This window comes from Rhinolophus hipposideros, assembly GCF_964194185.1.
Source record: "Rhinolophus hipposideros genome assembly, chromosome: 10".
In the NCBI taxonomy this organism is placed as follows: Eukaryota; Metazoa; Chordata; class Mammalia; order Chiroptera; family Rhinolophidae; genus Rhinolophus; species Rhinolophus hipposideros.
The window spans coordinates 86,279,711-86,299,195 of NC_138056.1; the positions used below are offsets into that span (position 1 = coordinate 86,279,711).

The 19,485-nt window shown below is 44.6% G+C and overlaps 3 protein-coding genes across 7 annotated transcripts; 2 read left to right on the forward strand and 1 right to left on the reverse strand.

Annotated features, from left to right (window-relative positions):
• The first annotated feature begins 6,529 nt into the window (after positions 1-6,529).
• Positions 6,530-14,390, forward strand: CENATAC (centrosomal AT-AC splicing factor). 4 transcript variants are annotated; one of them, XM_081063272.1, is made up of 11 exons: positions 6,530-6,713; positions 6,823-6,986; positions 7,369-7,467; positions 10,261-10,327; positions 10,404-10,466; positions 10,784-10,848; positions 10,987-11,092; positions 12,374-12,404; positions 13,564-13,653; positions 13,734-13,866; positions 13,956-14,390. In XM_081063272.1, the coding sequence occupies exons 1-11, from the start codon at positions 6,594-6,596 to the stop codon at positions 14,017-14,019; spliced, it is 1,002 nt and encodes a 333-aa protein (XP_080919398.1). In that variant the 5' UTR covers positions 6,530-6,593; the 3' UTR covers positions 14,020-14,390. The 4 variants fall into 4 exon arrangements, 3 of the variants coding, with proteins under 3 accessions (XP_080919398.1, XP_080919397.1, XP_080919399.1); XR_013994234.1 differs by having other exon boundaries at positions 6,537-6,713; positions 13,745-13,866; positions 13,956-14,087; XM_081063271.1 differs by having other exon boundaries at positions 13,734-14,088.
• On the reverse strand, positions 14,088-15,885 carry RPS25 (ribosomal protein S25). The gene is made up of 5 exons (XM_081063276.1): positions 15,763-15,885; positions 15,436-15,531; positions 14,765-14,948; positions 14,227-14,328; positions 14,088-14,142 (listed from the first exon to the last, which is right to left on the reverse strand). The coding sequence occupies exons 1-4, from the start codon at positions 15,763-15,765 to the stop codon at positions 14,234-14,236; spliced, it is 378 nt and encodes a 125-aa protein (XP_080919402.1). The 5' UTR covers positions 15,766-15,885; the 3' UTR covers positions 14,088-14,142; positions 14,227-14,233.
• On the forward strand, positions 15,336-19,399 carry TRAPPC4 (trafficking protein particle complex subunit 4). Of its 2 annotated transcripts, XM_081063274.1 has the most exons (6): positions 15,336-15,935; positions 16,060-16,443; positions 16,596-16,770; positions 17,897-18,000; positions 18,667-18,793; positions 19,052-19,399. In XM_081063274.1, the coding sequence occupies exons 2-6, from the start codon at positions 16,269-16,271 to the stop codon at positions 19,128-19,130; spliced, it is 660 nt and encodes a 219-aa protein (XP_080919400.1). In that variant the 5' UTR covers positions 15,336-15,935; positions 16,060-16,268; the 3' UTR covers positions 19,131-19,399. The 2 variants fall into 2 exon arrangements, with proteins under 2 accessions (XP_080919400.1, XP_080919401.1); XM_081063275.1 differs by lacking the exon at positions 15,336-15,935 and having other exon boundaries at positions 16,137-16,443; positions 18,667-18,797.
• The last annotated feature ends 86 nt before the right edge of the window (positions 19,400-19,485 follow it).

The following is a 19,485-nucleotide window of genomic DNA, read 5'->3' on the forward strand; positions in this document are numbered from 1 at the left end:
CCTAGTACTGTGTCTGGTGTATTAACATCAAGTGCTTACAGTTGGACCAGACATCATTCTACGTACATTTGTAGATTTAATGCATGCAGCCACCTTAAGGAGTAGATACTATTATTGTCATGTCTTTGTGATGCCTATTATATTTGAGGAGTAGCCTTCATTTCCTGTCCACTTACTCACCCCTTAGTTCCTTGCAGTCTGTCTCACTATGAAATCCGACTGCCTTTTCCCTGGTCTATGAAACGTCTCATTCCTGAAAAGCACAACCCATGCCCTACCGGACCAAAACCTCTATCTTTGAAGAAAGGCCCCTGTTCGTTTGCGTGATTTGTGCATTTCAGTACCATACAAAATCCCACCCGAGTCACCTCTTCCTCGCCACTACCATCTCTGCTTTAAGGGCTCCAGCTTGTGCGTTCATTCCCGCACGTGCCCCAGAAATGTACTAGTGGTAGGCCAGGGGCTCTCACTGACCTCAGGGGTACTGTGCTTGCCGCAAGGATTTGGGGATGTTGTGGGCATTGGAAGTCAGACTCAGGAGTATCAGTGCAAGAGGCAGTCTTTCACCCTGAAGAATTGACCCTCATACCTCAGGCCTGAGCCAAGAACCTAACTTGGTTTTACACCTAAGCAGAAAGTATTTGTTGCATCATTTTAATATACATTGACTTTTCCAGGACTGCAACTATTATGTAAAATGAAGGAAGATTGTACTCTTTGATTTGGAAGTTTACTAAGAGTTGTCTGCCATTTTGGAAAATCACCGACAACAAAGCTGCTCTGGTATTTAAGTCACCAATACCACATGCCTGTACCAGTCTGTTTATTTTCTGTAATACAGGGATTCTAGTATAAACACATGTTTAGCTATTATTTCAAAATAGCCAATATAAAGAAAAAGTATTTGCAATAGTCACATGAATATGATTTCTTAAATCTAAGCTGTTCACTACAAATTTCCAATTGTCATGTTTCCAAATATAGTTTATCCACTGAAATATTTTATTATAAATTTATCTCCCTTTATTTTTCTGTTATATTACAATTGGAATATTATTTTGATCTTTTAAAAATTATATGTGCAGGTAGATTATTTTATCAGTAAGATTTATTTCCGGGTGGTAAAGACAGTATTACAAAATATTTGCTCTATTCCTAGGGTGTTAAGGCTGATGGGGGAGAAATCCACAAAATTAAGCAGTGTATAAGATATAATCCCTGTCCCAGAGGCACTCACCCACAGTGATGGTGGCAACCAGTGAGGACAGTACAATGGAATAAGTCATATTCATGTCCAAACACCTAGAGCCTAGCATGGGGTCTGTTAATAAGAATGCACTGTTTTAGAAGCCACTGGGTTCTCCTCAGAGTCTCTACCTTGTAGACGCCGAGCCGACCCGCAGCTGTGATGCTGCATGGATGCCGAAGCCGGACCTGCCGCATAGCCCCTCCGGCTCTGCTCCGCCAGCAGCAGCTCCACCATCTGCTGTTGGCTTACCTGCTCCGGCACCCCAGCAACGAGGTCTGATGGCCTAAATGGCAACCACTACTGCTGGTGTGGCTGTGGGCTCTGCTGTGGGCCACACATTAGGTCATGCCATCACCGGGGGCTGCAGTAGAGGAAGTAATGCTGAGCCTGCAAGGCCTGACATCACTTACCAGGAGCCTCAGGGAACCCAGCCAGCATACCAGCAGCAACAGCAGCAGCAGTTTGGCCCATGCCACTATGAGATGAAACAATTTTTGGAGTGTGCGCAGAACCAGGGTGGCCTGAAACTTTGTGAGGGTTTCAGCGAGGTGCTGAAACAGTGCAGATTTGCAAATGGATTAGCTTAATGAAGTTCAAATTGAAGATATGGAAACTCATCTCTGATGACCACGTTAATTTAGTATAAAAATATAATTGCTAGTGAAAGTGTAAAGTATAAAACCACCGGTTAAACCTCTCCTCCAGCATTAATGGCTTCCTTGCCACAGAATTGCAATGGACAGGGTGTTGGTAACTGTACAGAAGTTAACTGAGATGGTACTGAGTTTGGGGCTGAGCAAATATTTGTGTGGCCTCCTTATACAAGCTTTTGTGATGTTATTGTTTGTGAATCAATTAGAATAAAGTGATTTTCTTAAAAGAAAAAAAAAAGAATGCACTCTTTGCTATGAATTGTCTCTAGTAACCTCTCTAACAGGCAGATTCCATAGTCTCCGGAAGCACAGAGAAGAGAGCAATTAGCTCTGACTGGAGGAGCTGGAAGGCTTCTCACAGGAGACTGGTCTTTTCCCCAAGTCTAGAAAACATCAGCTAGTACTTCTCCAGCAGTGCTCAAAGCCAGCCGGGAGGCCGGGAGGGCGGGTGGGGACGGGGAGGGCAGGGCTCATGATGTTGCTCCCAGGAGACAGAGGCAGAGGCAGACATCAAGCAGGTGGGGAAGAGCAGGGATGGGATTAGAAGAAAAGGTGACTAATACCAAGGAAAAGACAGGACAGAGCCATGCAGATGCCTGGTTGGAGCAAGGAAAACTGCCTTTCCCTAATCTAACTGGAGGTGCTTTGTGTTGATTTCCTCCTGGACTGTCTGGATGCTAATTTTTATGTGATATACACTGAAGGAGTGAGTGGAGAGACCAAGTCATTAGTGTCATTTGCTCTGGGCCCACTCAGCACTTTGCAGCCAAAGTACCCTCTCCTGCCCCCCTGGTCTATCCAGTTCCCAGGAGGAAGGAGAGGGCTCCATCTGATTTGGCCTCAACTTGTCCACCTTATCAGCATTTGTGCTTATCCTTATCTCTGTCCACATTCTTGTCCGTGTCTGGATTAAGTTGCAAGTGGATCCCAAAAGGTCAGAAGGAAAGAACAAAACAAAATAGCCTTTGTGGAAAAAGTGACCCTGAAAAAAAATCTGCCTTTATCCATTTTGCCCTCTAATAGGATATTATACTCCTACCCTCACCTTTCTTTGCTCATTCAACAATTTGTTTTGAGTTTTCAATATGCCAGGCCCTGTGATAGGTGCTAGGGGATACAGTGAAACCCAGAATGGGCCTTCCCTCACAGAGTTTTCAGTCTATATGGAAAGACAGATATTAAACAGACAATAATAATGGAAAATGACAATATTAATAATATAGGTTGGTTATTGTGAGAGAAAACAATATAGATACTTAGATTAGATAGAAGGTTAGAGAAGGCCTTTCCAAGAAAGACATTTTAACTGAGATCTATATAATGAGTACCCAGGCTGAAGAATGAAAAGTGTTCTAGTAGAGAAAACAGAGTAGACAAAGCCCAGGAGGTGGGGACCTCCTCAAGTTGGCCTAGTGAGAATAAGGTCATGGCGCACAGAGACAGTTGTTCCAGGGACAACTCTGGAAGTCTTCACAAAAAGGATGACATTTCATTCAATAATGAATTGGTATGAGAGCTTATGAATGCATTGAGAGCTTACCATGTGCCAGGGAAAGTCACCATCCTCATGGAAATTCCATTCTAGTTCATATTTCAGAACCCTGTCTAATAGAATTTATTAGACAGAGGGTCCAAAGGTGGGAGATGCTAAAGTGGACTGCTAGGATTCAGATGCTCCTCAACTTACGAGGAGTTGAAAATATATGATGGAAAATGCATTTATGCATACTACACTATAGAATATTGGTTATTTACACATGTGATCATGTGGCTGACTGGGAGCTGCAGTTCACTGCCACTGCCTGGTATCACAAGTGTATTATACTGAATATCACTAGCCCTGGGAAAGATCAACATTCAAAAATCCAAGTACAGTGTCTACTGAATATGTATCACTTTTGCACCATGGTAAAACCATAAAATCAAAAAATCCTAAGTCAGGCCTGGCCCGGTGGCTCAGGCAGTTGGAGCTCCATGCTCCTAACGCCGAAGGCTGCCGGTTCTATTCCCACATGGTGCTGGTTGGATTTCCACAAGCGCCAGTGCCAGATGGCTCAGTTGGTTGGAGCGCCGGCTCTCAATCACAAGGTTGCCGGTTGGACTCTGGCAAGGGATGATGGGCTGCACCCCCTGAAACTCCTGCAAGGGATGGTGGGTGGGCTGCGCCCCCTGCAGCTAACAATGGCAACTGGACCTGATGCTGAATGGCACCCTCCACAACTAAGATTGAAAGGACAAACAACTTGACTTGGAAAAAAATCCTGGAAGTACACACTGTTTCCCAATAAAGTCCTGTTCCCCTTCCTCCACCAAAAAAAAAGAAAAAAAAACTTAAAAAAAAAATCCTAAGTCAAACCATTGTTAAGTAGGGGACTGTCTGTATTGCCTGGAGGAGGGGATGAAGAGGTCAGGGAAGGGGGAGGGGAGTGGCAGGAGACCAGACTGGAAATGAACTTGGGAATTATTGTAAAAAATTTTGAAAGTTATGCTGGGAAGTTTATATTTTTCCTGAAGGCAATTGATAGGCATTAATCAGGAGACCATTTTAAGAGACCATTTTAGAGACCATTTTAAGACCAGACTCTGGAGGATAAATGGAGCTGAAATAGACCAGACACTCGGAAACCAGTTATAAAGATTTTACATGAATCCAAACAAGAAAGGTAGGGAATTAAAATAATGTATGTTCTATGAGTGTAAAAAATGGAGAACAGACTTTAAACATTTCAGAAATCCAATAAAACAATTTGTACAGGTGGATATGGGGACTTAGTACAAGGAAGTATCAAAGATAATTCACCTCTGAACTCCAGGCTTTTGTTTGGTGATATCATTCACTGGGAGGATGAAAATAGGGGATGTTCTGAAGAGAAGATGTTCAGCTCCGTTTCACACAAATCATGGTAGCTGAATGAATATTTGGTGGTGGAGAACTTTAGGGAAACAGTTACAAAAGCAAAATTGCAGAGGGCTAAGAAGTTAGTAAAAGCTGAAGCAGATAGTGTAATCTATTCTAAGCAACTTTGGAACAAATGTGGGAAACAGATGGCTGTGTTGATCCACGGTTGTAGTTTGACAAAATGAAAGTCAAGTGAAAGTCTTGGAAAGTCAGGTGAAGTAATAGCTTGCCATGAGAATGTGGAAATATTCTTAGGATCCAATGGGTAAAACGAAGCCAAGAGAACGTGAGACCAGTGATTCTTAAACTTAATCGAGCATTAGTATGACCTGGAGGGCTCATTAAGCCACAACCGGCTACAGCCCCACACCAGAGTTTCCGATTCAGTAGGTCTGGGGTGGGGCCCAAGAATCTGCATTTCTAACAAGCCCCCAGATGCTGATGCTGCTGATCTGGAGTCCACAATTTGAAAACCACTGGCCTAGAGCAAAGCGTTTGGCAGCTGGCAGATGCTGTATAATTCTCTAGTGAATGGATAAGAGTAATGCAATGGACATCTTCCTGTAGTTAACCACCAGATGGAAGGTAAAGTTTTATGGGAGGATGGAAAATGGTGGTCAGAGTAGAACTTCAGAGTTTGGAACAGAGATGGAACACTTTTGGGTGAACAAGGCCCAGGATTAACTGAGGGGAATGTTGCAAGAGTCATCAAAATGGGCCACATCTGACAGAGGCTTGAGTTTAAAAGAAGCTCTAACAGGAAGTCAAGATCTGGAGGGAAGAAGGGCTACTTTCTGGGCCTGAATTATGTAGTGACTGTATATACCTACAGACATTGTAGCCCATCCAGGTTAACTCACCGGTACTGGTAACAAATCTAAGGGGAATCTGGGACTCTGTGCCAGCTCTGTCTGCATATCCTTTAAGTTAGGTCTGGACTAGGCCCCAGGCTTCTGTTGAGGGACTCTAGAGTAGAGATCACAACCTGAGGATTTCAGCCCTGTAAAGAAGCAATTCACGTTAGGATTTAGGGTTCAGGGCTTAGGAGAGCAGGGCGGACAGGAGCTTGATGATTCTGAGAAGTGGCTTAAAATAATAAAAATTCCACTATATTAGCACTTTTACAGATTAAAAATGTCTGCTAACCCTCAGCAATGACTTTGTACGCATTATAGCTTCCCCTTTACAGCTTTACAGGATTAGGACTTAGATTATGGTCACATCTAGCATGTGTTCCTTAGTCTGCAGGTGCTGAAGAGCACCGGGGGCCAAAGGTAGTGCAACCTTCCACGAAGTTACTTCCTCCCCCATGCCTCAGTTTTCCCGCTTGTAAAATGCCGATAGTACTACACGACATAGGGTTATCGTGAGGAGTAAGTGAAGTAGTTAATGTACAGCTATGGACATACAATAAGCACGTTATAAATACCAGTTATAAATACCAGTGATTTGTTAACATTATCCAGTACGGGACCTTGTCGATGTCCCGACGTGTGTACGGTGTTTAGTTCTGCAGTTTCACATAACTGTTGCGTGCGCTCTTTCCTGCGCACCTGCAGAGCCGACTACTTTTTCTGGCTAGACAGCTTTGGAGGTTTTGCAGAACCGACGTATTTGCGCGTAGAGAGGGAGACGCGGAAAAGACCTGCGCAGCCGCAGAAGGGCTTGCAGTGGCGCCTGCCCATCGCTGGGGGCAGCAGGGGAGCCTCTGGGCTCGCCCCGCCCCCTAAGGGTTAGGGGTCAAGGATAGCGAAGAAGCTGCCGCACGTCGCGGTTACTCCGCCCTGGGCCGATGGCGCCAGCGCAGCGTTGCCCGCTGTGCCGTCAGACCTTCTTCTGTGGTCGCGGACACGTCTACAGTCGCAAGCACCAGCGGCAGCTGAAGATGGCTTTGGATCGGCTCCTGCTACAGGTACGGACGGAAGGCTGAAGGGGAAGGCCTGGGCCCAAGCGGGTGGGATTTGGGTGTCCCACTCTGGTTCCCACTTGGCGTCTTCCCGGTTACACCCTCTCCGCCGCAGGTGGAGGCCGCCCGCAAGGCCATTCGCACAGCTCAGGTGGAGCGTTACGTGCCCGAGCACGAGCGGTGCTGCTGGTGTCTGTGCTGCAGCTGTGAGGTGCGGAAACACGTGAGCCATGGAAATCTGACCGTGCTGCACGGGGGGCTGCTGGAGCATCTAGCCAGGTGAGAGCCGGGCCGGGAGCCTCGTTCAACACGTTGGCATACGTACGTGGGTGGGTGGAGTTAGAGTGAATGCTTTTGTGATTTGATCAGGATGGATGCCAACCTTAAAGGGTAGAGGGCTTATGGCTGCCATGGTCCCAGTGGCGTTGGTGGTCTAACTGGAAAAGCCAGCTGGCAAGTTTACCTCCCATCACCTTCTCTCAGATTCTCATACGTTTATTGGAAGAGGGAGACTGGAAATCTGGAACAGACTAATAACTCTCGTAAGCCTTGCCCAGAAGCAGAAATCCAGATGTCAGTTTGTATTACTTATCTAGTGGCAAGATATCTAAGAAATACTCTGTAATCTGTCATTGAAATTACTCATCCTCTCCATTCTCAGCCCAGAGCACAAGAAAGCAACCAACAGATTCTGGTGGGAGAACAAGGCTGAGGTACATATGAAGGAGAAGTTTCTCATCTCTCCTCAAGATTATGCACGGTAAGTCAGTGCTTATGAAAGATTGCAACAGAGTGTGAATTCTCCGAATCTGTGTCAAGTACAGAAGCTTCTTTGATTAATTGGAAAGTTTGGTAAGGAATAAGTATTGTCCTCATAGCACTCACTGTTCTAGGCACTGTGTTGGACACAAAGGAAGTATGATAGTCTTTGAAAGGTTTATGATCTAGTTGGGGATGAGAATGCATTTAGCAAATAGAGAACGGTATATGGTAAAAGTTGACTCTAATCAACTACCTAAATGTGTGGCACAGAGAACACTCTGCTTTTTTACAGATAGAACAGATTTGTTTATGGTATGCCAAAAAAAAAAACACACCACACCAAAAACCAAAAAAACCCCAAAACTGTTGCTCACCCAGTAGCCACTTTTAATAATTTTAGACTATTTTAACTGGCCTCTTGGAGGACCTTAAAAACTGGAGTGCAGGTCAGTACAGAGGAGGTGTGAGCCCTGACTGCCTCAGAAAGAGGACACAGGCAGCCTCACAACGCCACTTTTATTGGAACTATATTGAGATTATGGGATGTGGAACCCAAGGGGATCTCAGAGCAAAGTGACATCTGACTCAAGTTACAGAAAAACTTATGGTATCTATTATTCCTTTCTACTCAGGCAAGAAATGCCTAAATCCCACTACCTTGCCTTCAAATCTGTGGTTTAGACTGGGAGATGGGAATCTGAGGACAAAAAGCACTTCTCACACCCTGACCCAGCTACATATGATTTGGGGTGGGTGAATAAGTATAATTGATCAGAAAAGATGATTATTGAGAATCATGAGGATGGACTCTTGGAACTTTTTATTTAAATATAGTTTTGACTTTTAACCTTGTAAATTTCAAGCTCACACACACAAGACCAGACAAGGCCAAGCCTGAATGATTTGACCAGGTAATGATAAAAATGACCCACTTTTAGCTTTACAGTTTATTACTTAACATAGACAACAAAAGGAGGAAGCCTAAAATGCCAGCTTCCCAAGTCCTTGTCCCACACACCAAAAAGGGCTGGATGACCTCAGCGTGAGTTGTGGGGAATTGCTGGGGAGCCAAATGTAAATTGCAGCTACACTGTTTTAAAGTCTGCAGCTCTACTCTGAGAGGGATGAGGCAGAAAGCCCCACACCTCATCAGAACCCGGGAGTTCATGAGAAGCTATCTAATGACTGCTTCCCAGGGGAGATAGGGAGGCAAGTGGGAGATGGTCTCATAGCAGCTCCTTTCAGGCCTCCCGACCTCTTGTGTTCTGGGAGGGTCAGCCAAGATTGAAAAGCTGCTGCTGTTCAAGGCTTTGCCTGTATGGGTATGTGCAAGGCTGCCAGGGCACCATGATATAGCGTTCTCCTACTTACCGTGTTTCCCCGAAAATAAGACCTAGCTGGACCATCAGCTCTAATGCATCTTTTGGAGCAAAAATTAATGAGACCTGGTCTTATTTTAATATAAGACTGGGATTATAATATAATACCATATGATATGATATAATACTGGGTCTTATATTAATTTTTGCTCCAAAAGACGCATTAGAGCTGATTGTCTGGCGAGGTCTTATTTTGGGGGAAACACAGTAAATGTTACACATATTAAAAATTAGGTCAGAAAACAAATCCTTAAATTGATTGCAAAGATGAATTTTCTTGTTATCAAATTGATAACAATCACAAACAAAAGAACAATACAAGTAACTTTTGAACACAAAATTCTGACTGTACATCCTGAGAATATTTTCTAAGGACTAAAGAACTGCAAAGAAATCTTGAGCTTTGCTTAGTAGTTTTATAATGGTATTGGTGTCCTGATACCCTTTGTGTGTGTTGTAGGATTACACAACTGTTAAGTAGTTGATCCTTGAACAACAGGTTTGAACTGCCCGGGTCCACCTATACAGATTTATTTTCAATTGACCCACGCAGTTCAAACCTGTTCTAGGATCAACTCCTGTTTGGGAATGTGTGTGCTGAGTGTACATGGATTTCCAACTGTGTATGTCAGTGCCCCTAACTCCCATACTGTTCAGTGGTCAACTGTATATTGCTGTTATTGGGAAGCAGGGTTTTCAGTATGGCAGAGGAAGATTAACAGTAAGAAATGGAGGGATTTAATTGGGGAGTTATCAGTATGCATTTTAAGAAAATCAAAGCTGTCTTCTGAAAGAGCCAGAAGCATGACACCTGTGGAGCAATAAGAACTTTCCTAACACTCAGCTCTTTGTTTCTAAGTACGTATTACTTTCTACTAAAAGGAAGCAGATCTCATTGGAGAAATGATTGATTTCAGGTTTGGAGCAGGGGAAAGTACATGGTGAGCCTGGAATGTCTTGTGCTGGAAATGCTCATATTGATGGAATGGTCCAGAGGACAAAGGAGCTGGTTTGAAAGGATTCTCACTAGCCACATACAGGATAATTTGAACATCAAAGAGACTAACTTTCTTAAATATGGTAATGGTTTCATGGTTTTAGACTGTTCCTGTCCTCAGGAGATGCGTGCTGAAATATTTAGAGTTAAGTCTCATGGTGTCTCAAACCAATTTTATTTTGGCAAAAAGGAAATGTATGTATAAAAGAGAAATGAAGCCACTTTGGCAAAATGTTATAAAAAAGTGGAGCCAGATGGCAAAATGTTAACAGTGAATCTAGATGAGAGGTACACAGGTTCACTGTACTATTTTGTTTCTGAGTTTAAAATTACTCAACATTTAAAGAAAAAATTACTATCTTTTCATAATTGGTAGGGCCTGGGATACTGAGCTGACTTACCCATTTTTCTTTAGATTCAAGAAATCCATGGTGAAAGGTTTGGATTCCTATGAGGAAAGAGAGGATGAAGTGATCAAAGAGGTAAGTTAAAGGAAAGGCCTCTGAAGGACCCATCTCTCAAAATCGTGTACCTATCTAAGTAACCTCTCTCCCACAGATGGCAGCTCAGATCCGTGAGGTGGAGCACAGCCGGCAGGAGGTGGTTCGGTCTGTCTTAGAGGTTGGTTTCTCTCGGAGGAGCCAGAGCAGTATCCAAATCCACTAATCCCTGGTTCTCCCAGGTCCAGCATTTCACCTACCAGCTGAGAGAGAACTCATAGACTCCATGCTTCATCTACTCTGCTTGAATTCCCTTACCTGTCCGCCAGGGGGCAGGCCTTGTCAGTGGAGATAAAGGCAGGTCTGGGAGGGATGTAAGAGTTTGCAAGATGGGCAGTACTCTCCATATGTCAATTTGTTTCCTTCTGGAGGGTGGGAGAATGGCCTAGGCCAACCCTTAAGAATCCTAGACATTTATTATTCCTGAATCAAACTCAGCCTCAGGCAGTGCCAGACCCAGAAGAGGGATCTTCAGCACCTGGAAGCTGGAAAGGGACAAACAGGTAAGATTGTTAGGGAATCCCTCCTTAGAGTTTGACACGTTAGAGCCTCTATAACTTTTTGGCTGGGAGATGGAACAAATCCTCATGGCTGAAGGACCTTGTCTTGTCTGCCAAGCTAGCTCGTTTGTCTTTTTTTAGCCAAATAGCCTCCACCTCACAGCAGCCCTCATACTTGGACCTGCCATCTGCCACAGAACTTGACTGGATGGACACAGGACAACCTCTGACATTCACTGGCCATCAGGTACAATGGCTAAGCCAAGAAAGAGCCAGTGCCTCCTCAGTTCCTAGGACACCCATTTCTCCTAGGTTTTCTATCTATTCTGACCATTCCTGTTGTCTGCAGACTTTTCTCTCTTGCTGCACTGTACCATATAGTGTTCACAGACCTTTCCTCACCCTCCATCAACACCTGTTGCCCTCACTGCCACTTAGGAGTGCCAACTCGATTTTTTCCTCTGCAGAACCCCGTTCCGGCTCAATACATTTATAGATATCTCACCGGTACCTGAACCCCCCTCCTTGTATTTCCAGCAGTTGTAGATGCAGATACATATATACTCTCCATCTCCCACATCCTATCAACAAGTCTAGGTTTACTTTACCTCCTGAATACGGTTGGCCTCTATTCTACCTTAGAACAATTCCGACTCCCTGCTGCAATCCTGTCCCAAACACAACTGCATCACCTGCTATCTTATATTCTATACTCCAGCCGTACTGTGCTTTTCCCTCCACATGTAGTTGCCATTGCCTTAATAGTGCTTTCCTTCCTTCATCACCTAGTTAATGCTTACCTTCCTTCAGCTGAAATGTCGTTTTCATGGAAGGCTCATCTAAGGTCATGTGTGTTATAAATGGATGTAGTACCATGTAAAAAGCTATGGATGTATTAGGTTGGTGCAAAAGTAACTGCGGTTGAAAATAATTGCAGTAACTGCAATCACTTGTGCACCAACCTAATAGTTTGTACTTAATTCTCTCCCCCAGTGATAGGTATGCTGTGAGGAAAGGGTTGTTTACCTGGCAACTAGTAGGCTCATCTCTACCATGAAAACCATGCATCTGTTGAGGACAATTTGCAATGATTTACTGTGCTCTTAAGATTTAACATCAGGGTGGCCTGTTAGCTGTTAGAGCAGTGCTCTTAACAACGTTGCCGGTTCAATCCCCGCATGGGCCACTGTGAGCTGCGCCCTCCACTAGATTGAAACTACTACTGTTTCCCTGAAAAGACGACCTCGCCGGACAATCAGCCCGAATGCGTCTTTTGGAGCAAAAATGAATACAAGACCCGGTCTTACCTAAGACGGCGTCTTATTTTATTAGACCTGATTGTCCGGCTAGGTCTTATTTTCAGGGAAACAGAGCACTTGACTTGGAGCTGATGGGTCCCGGGAAAACACACTTGAAAAAAAAAAGATTTAACACCAACCGAGTGGTTGCATCCACCTCCTACAAGTTTGCCCTTTCTCTGTCATCTCTTGCTTTCTCACCTAGGATTGTTTTTCCCCATTTCTAACAGGATACAGCAGGAGTTGGTAACATCCACTCAGGTAAGGCCCAGGGCAGTGTTTCTCAAACTGTAAGAGGCAGTACTTTTTTAAAGTAAAGTTGACTACATAAAGCACTAACTGCAACCTAGATGTTCATCGGCCAATAAATGTGTAAGGATGTGGCCTGTGTGCGCGCGCACACACAATGGAATGTTCAGCAGTTGAAAAAAAAGGACATCTTGTCATTTGTGACATGGACCTAGAAGTTATGAAGTGAAGTCCATCTCACTCATATGTGGAATCTAAAAAAACAAGTGAAGGAAGGGGAGAGTGGTGTAAATGTCTAGTATGTTGCTTTGTACACTTGAAACCAATTTAAAAAAAATGAATAGACACAGACCATGGATATAAAAAAACAAGCTAATGGTTGCCAAAGATTAGGAGGTAGGGGGATGGGAATGAAAAAAAAAGCACTGAGAAAGGACTTGTATCCTGACTATATGAAAAACTGAAAATCCAATAAAAGCGTATAAAAAGATGCTCATCAGAATGGCTATGTATGTGGGAAATCTCTTCTTCTCTGCTGGTGGCAATGTAAAATGACATAACCACTTTTGGAAAACAATTCAGCGGTTTTTTAAAATGTTAATCATACATTATGACCCAGCCATTCCAAAAGAATCGTTTATCTTCACAAAGGCATATATAGAAAATTTCATAGCATGTTTATTTGTAGTAGCCCGAAACTACTGAAAATAATCCAAATATGCCTCAACAAATTAACAATGGGATAGTGCTGAACAAAGAAGGAACTACTGATACATGCAACACAGATAAATCTCAAAATAACTATGCTAAAAGCTAGAAGCACATTTATATAAAATAGAAAATGCAAAGTATAGCCTGGCACTGGGAAAGGGGTAGGAGGTACAGGAATAAAGTAATTTAAAAGAGCACAAGGATATATAGGGTAATCAGTATTTTGATTGTGATTTCAGTCAAAAACATTTCAAATTGTACACTTCAAATGTTTGCAGTTTGTTTTATGTCAATTATGCCTCTATTAATTATCAGCATACTGTAAGTAAGGTATGTTGCTTTAAATTAGCCTCAGTCCCTCAACTTCCCATGACCCAGAATTCCTGGACTTTTAAACATTTCCAGTTCTCAAGTTTTTTAAAGTGCCTTAATTTCTGCTTAATGGGTCTTCCGTTTCCAGGTGCCACACCTCCCTGGATGGTTCAAGATGAGGAATACAGCTCTGGTAACCAACAAATAGGACCTTCCTATGAAGAATTTCTTAAAGAAAGTAAGTAAACTAATTCCAAGAATGGCAGTGGGTTCTTTAAATCGTCCTACTCAAATGAAACCATTTACTTATCATTGTAGAGGAAAAACAGAAATTGAAGAAACTCCCTCCAGACAGAGTTGGGGCCAACTTTGATCATAGCTCCAGCACCAGTGCAGGCTGGCTGCCCTCTTTCGGCCGTGTCTGGAATAATGGACGCCGCTGGCAATCCAGGTATGGGTCCAAATACCAGGTCCCTAACCCACCATCCCTTTGGAGATCTCACCCTTCCTTCATCCTGTTAACCCTTCATTTCTCTTAAGGCATCAATTCAAAACTGAAGCTGCAGCAAGGAACAAACAGCAGTCACATAAAGAAAAAAGCTAATGGTTTCCTGATACTTTTCCAACCACCGCGAGTCAACTGCCTTTCTTAAGAAACAGACATATACCCACTCATTTGATTTGATTTAATAAAGTTTTATTTTTCAAAACGTACAGTTGGTGGGACCTGTAAAAAAATTTAAAAACAATCAGCATAAAGCTTTGTAAAGGGGACCCATACTTCCTATACCATGAGCCCCTGGGTTCTCACCTGTTCTTCATGCATCTTCACCAGCAGCTGGGGCATCCCCACCCTTGGTGTTTCTGGTGTAAATTACTTGAGCTCGGTGCTTTGAAACTAATTTAATAAGTCCTAAAGAAAAAGGATAAGTTGTGTACACAAAAGACAATTTTTTAAATAAAATAGAGTATTGTAAAATAAAAAAGAAAAGTTTTTCTGAGTTTTATATCCATTCCCAAAACAAATGCTGAATTTGGGCATGAGTTTATAACAGACACGGCTACATTTCTTTCTAAACCAGGGGCCCATTAACCTGCTCTCGGGATGGTCACCCTTACTGTAACTTAAAAATCACTACTGTCTGTATTAGACATTACTGCCATAGGGGCCCATAACACAAAATGGCTGCTTCAGAGTCTACCCTAAGGATGACATTAGAATTTTATTACTAACAACCACTGGACAAACTAAAACTACTTTTTAAAATTCCAATAAAAACATTTAAGATCGCTAACATGGTCAAGCCAACTTAATGTGCAAAACCATACCAGTACAATATACCGCTCACCTTTACTAAGGAGCTCCTGAAGGGCTGCCCTGGCCAAAGAGCCGCGGATCTTCAGTCTCTCAGAGACAACAGCTGGTGTTATAAGCTTATAGTTGGGAACTTCCTTACAGAGTTTGTCATATGTCGCTTTGTCAAACAAGACTAGGTTATTGAGCTTGTCCCGAACTTTGCCTTTGGACCACTTCTACTCACAAAAAGAAAATGGAAAAAAAGTCAGTCCTCCTGGAAGAATCACTCTTTCCCTCCCAAACAACCTGTGTCAGAGAAATCTCTCCCGTGTTTGTAGGGCAATACCGAGAGGTTGGCTGTTCTTTGGCTTGCAGGAACCTATGAAATTCAGAGTCTGCAGAAACTGCAAATTAAGCTTCAAATAACTTGGGGGAAAAAATCTTTGAAACTTTTGGATATGGGCCGAACCCCCGAGATTAATTAATTAAAATGTTATGTAGTAAGCATCAGGAACAAATACTCTCGTTCCCTATTTCCAAGAAGCATGTACCACCCCATTCTTCAAATGAGAAAAAGTGAGAAAAGTGGTAACACTAACACACGCTTTAATAATCTGACTCCAGACGCGACAACGTTAAAAGCCATTTGCTATGTACGTCACTACTGGAACAATCTGCGCCGGGAGCCCCGTTTCCACCCGCTCCTAAAGGGCTCGTGCCTACCTTCTTTTTGGCCTTGCCTCCAGATTTGTTCACTGGGTCTTTGTCTTTCTTGGCCGACTTTCCAGCATCTTTCTTCTTCTTGTCGTCTTTGGGCGGCTGTTGAAGAAAAGTGGGAATGCCGCTAGCTCCTAAGACAACCCCATGCCCCCCATTGCGCCCCTCACTCCCTCCCAAACTTCTCTAGCGGACCACATGGGGAAAGCGATACCGCGGCCCGCCTTGAGTTGCAGCCTGGCAGTTCTGGGAGCCCCCCTTCCAATGAAGCCTCAACTACACCCTAGCACCGCCTGGATCTCAGAGCCGCACAGGTTTCACACCAGAGCTCACCATGGCAAAGTGCGGACAGCAGAAGCTACGACCGCAGCCTCGCTAAGATGTCGGACAAAAAGGAAGCGCCGCTTACGAACAGACTCAGAAACGTCCACCCGCGAGGAGTGCTTCCGGGGCAAGGGGCGGAGCCCCGCGAAGGTCGTTCTGAGCTCCACCCTCTCGCTGACGCGGTAAGCAGTGGGGAGGAGTTGGGTGTTCCCGTCCTCCAGGCGTACGTCGTGAACACTGTCCCCGCTTTGTTGGGCTTTGCCGCTAGTTGTGAAGCACTCACACGTCGCTGTTCTCTGGCATTAGGGACCGAGAAAGAGACGGAAAACGACTTATCAGGCCCCGGCACCTGACTCGCCGTTACACCCATGTGTATGGCCTCAACTGCGCAAGCGCCGCAGCCCGCAGCGGACCGGGGCTGCGTGGGGGAGGTGGGGGGCGAGGGACAGATCCTATGACTGCACTTCCGGCGCGGGGCCGGGCCGACTTCCAGAGTCCGAGCCGGGACGGCAGCGATGGCGATTTTCAGTGTGTATGTGGTGAACAAAGCAGGCGGCCTGATTTACCAACTGGACAGCTACGCGCCACGGGCCGAGGCTGAAAAAACTTTCAGTTACCCGCTTGATCTGCTGCTCAAGCTGCATGACGAACGTGTGCTGGTTGCCTTCGGCCAACGCGACGGAATCCGGGGTGGGCTAGGCTCGGGCCCGGGGGGCGGGGCCGGTACTGCGGAAGTAGGCTGGTGTCTCGTGGGAGGGGGGCGAGGGGCGGGCCAGGTCCCTAGTTTCCGCAGCGGAATCCGCGGGATGGCGACTTCGTTGACCCTTGCCTCCCCTCTTCAGTGGGGCACGCAGTGCTGGCCATCAATGGCATGGACGTGAACGGCAAATACACGGCTGATGGGAAAGAGGTGCTGGAGTACCTGGCCAACCCTTCTAACTATCCGGTGTCCATTCGGTTCGGCCGACCCCGCCTTACCTCCAATGAGAAGCTCATGCTGGCCTCTATGTTCCATTCGTAAGTTCCCCAACGCTGCCTGTATTCCTGCACTTGGCTCTTAAGCTGGCCGCGTGAGTGTGGTTCTGTGGGCAGTCTCCTGAGCGTCAATGCTTACCTTTCTCTGCCTCCTTTCAAATCGTCAGTTTTTGTGTTAAGAAAAGAAAAACTCATTTAGTATGAATAGGTTTTAGGTAATACTGGTAGTGGTGTGATCTTGCTTAAGTCAGCTTCTTGTCTCTGATCCTTAGTTTCTTCATCTTTATAGTAATGCAGTTGAACGAAATGAACTTTTAAAAATTTTTTCTGCTTTGAACTGTGGAATAAGATGTGCTGGGTATGCATAGCCTCAAGGTAAGTAACCGTGGCACATATTCCCAGTGTTAATTTTCCCTAACGTTTTCTACGTAAAATGTTTTATATCAAAGTGTGAATGTACAGTAAGTCCTCACTTAACCTCCTCCATAGGTTCTGCGACAAAGTGAAAGGAAGTACAGTTGGTACTTACAAGATGGACTAGGGATGTGACTCCCACACATAACTTTTGACTCTCCCAAAACAACTGGTCATCCCTTGGTGTCTGCAGGGAATTGATTCCAGGATCCCTGCAGATACCAACACCTGTGAATGCTCAAGTCCCTTTTATAAAATGACGTAGAAAATGCATACATTCGGCCCACCACATCTACCAAGTCCCAGTCGAGGGTCAAAAATACTGTATTTGATCCAGGGTTGGTTGAATCTTCGGATGCAAAACCCAGGGGTAGGGAGGGCTGACTGTATATTTATTGGGAAAAAATTTCATATAAGTGGACCTGTGCAGTTCAAACCCATGTTCAAGTGTCAACTGTGTAACAACCAATTTTACCGTAGGCTAATTGATATGAACAAGAGTTCCTATGGCAGCTCATCAATGTTAAAATAAGACGATGTTAATCGAGGACCTGCTGTAAAATCCATGCAGAATTCAAATGAATTTGAAAGAAATTTTGATATTGCTTCTAGGCAGTTCACACTGCCTCTTCTGACTGACTCAGGCCATAATGTAAACTCAGCAGATAGGATCACTTCAATGGAAAAGTTTGGGAAGCACTCCTCCCTTTACAGCAGTGGGGTGCATTCCCAGCTTTGCCTCCTTTGCAAATAGGCTGTTCGCAATCGGCTCCCAGCTGTCTCCTGAACAGGGCAGCTCAGGCATTGAGATGCTGGAGACAGACACATTCAAACTACACTGCTTCCAGACACTGACAGGTATGAGTCTCCAGATAGGCCAGAGGGATGCAGTGGGGCAGGTTGGGGGAAGGGATTGATTGACCAAAGACAGCTTTGGTAAGCAGTGAGGGGTGGGGGTAGCTTTTCCTGGGACAATTGCACAGACATATCTATTTATTTTGTGACTCCAAAGCCAATATTTAACCTGACGCCGATTTTGTCCACATCACCCAGTATGCTCAGCCCTAGTTATCCAGTGCGCAAATGCAACTCACCTTAGTGTTGTCTCATGTTGCACACATTTTGGAAGGTGTGTTGTTCCAAAATGAAATTTGAATGCTAAATGGAAATGACCTTTGAATCACGAGTGTCATTGTTTCACTCCTTTAATACAGATAATTGAAAATTGCCTGAGTTTGACCCCTCCCTGGCACTTTCTGCTGAGGGACACCAAAACCAGAAGTGACAGAGCTAGAACTCAAAGCCTGGTCTCAATCAGCTGGGTGATGTGATAAAGTCACTTCAATTCTCTGGTTTCACCTATAGATACAAAATCTTGCCGTTCCTGCTTTGTGGAGCAATAAGGACAAAATAATAAGGGGATTATGAAAGTGCTTTGCAAAATTGCAAGTGCCGTACAAACACAAGATGACATTGTTTGCTGCATTCTCTATCCGTTGGTAACCATTCCTGGCCCCTCTCCAGGGATCAAGTTTGTGGTGCTGGCAGACCCTAGGCAAGCTGGAATAGATTCTCTTCTCCGAAAGATTTATGAGATTTATTCAGACTTTGCCCTCAAGAATCCATTCTACTCCCTGGAAATGCCCATCAGGTAGGTAGGTGGTCTCACTCCCCAGATCAAGTCTCCTTGCCCCTCCCTGTGTGCTCTTCCCCAAAGTCATTTTGAAGTGTAATAGAGTTATTTTTAAATAACTCTATTTAAAACAAAGTGAGTAGCCTTTGACTTCCTATTTTAAGAAACCAGAGCCTTTTCTTGGTGTTTATATCCTTCAAGCAGGCCCTGCCTCTGTCCCCAAAGTGGGAGAGAGCCTCACTTTGTCCTTATTTGTGCATCCGGGACCCGGCATAGGTGTGAGCTGTTTGACCAGAACCTGAAGTTAGCCCTGGAGGTGGCAGAGAAGGCTGGAACTTTTGGACCTGGATCATAGGCTGAGCCTGCAGTGGACACCCCTCCCCACAAATTCTGAGAGAGCCTGCAGCAGGGGTCCTGCTGTTTCCACCCCAGTGGAGAGCCCAGAAGCCTTGTTAGTGCACTTGAGAATGGGAGGATGTTGAGCCTGATGGCGTGTACTGATCCCCAGGCCTTAAGACCGTGCTTTCTTCCCTCCTGTATCATGGTCCTACTTCCTAACTGTGTAGATTTATTTATGGAGGAGGTAGGCCCATAAATGCTGTAATAAACATTACTTTGATCTCAGTGTTTGCTGTCCTAATTGGTGGTTTTTGGGGGAAAGGCCCAGGAGTGGAGCTAGGAATGATAAGGGAATTCTGGGAAGATGAGAT

Excerpts from the sequence above, each read along its gene's own strand:
- TRAPPC4 (XM_081063274.1), top strand. The coding sequence starts at position 16,269 with ATGGCGATTTTCAGTGTGTATGTGGTGAACAAAGCAGGCGGCCTGATT. Across the intron at positions 16,771-17,896 it reads CTGGCCTCTATGTTCCATTC|GCTGTTCGCAATCGGCTCCC; the intron begins GTAAGTTCCCCA and ends CTTTGCAAATAG. Across the intron at positions 18,794-19,051 it reads TCCCTGGAAATGCCCATCAG|GTGTGAGCTGTTTGACCAGA; the intron begins GTAGGTAGGTGG and ends GACCCGGCATAG.
- CENATAC (XM_081063271.1), top strand. The coding sequence starts at position 6,594 with ATGGCGCCAGCGCAGCGTTGCCCGCTGTGCCGTCAGACCTTCTTCTGT. Across the intron at positions 7,468-10,260 it reads TCTCCTCAAGATTATGCACG|ATTCAAGAAATCCATGGTGA; the intron begins GTAAGTCAGTGC and ends ATTTTTCTTTAG. Across the intron at positions 11,093-12,373 it reads TGACATTCACTGGCCATCAG|GATACAGCAGGAGTTGGTAA; the intron begins GTACAATGGCTA and ends CATTTCTAACAG.
- RPS25 (XM_081063276.1), bottom strand. Across the intron at positions 14,949-15,435 it reads GAGGCAAGGCCAAAAAGAAG|AAGTGGTCCAAAGGCAAAGT; the intron begins GTAGGCACGAGC and ends TTTTGTGAGTAG. Across the intron at positions 14,329-14,764 it reads TCAGGAGCTCCTTAGTAAAG|GACTTATTAAATTAGTTTCA; the intron begins GTGAGCGGTATA and ends CTTTTTCTTTAG.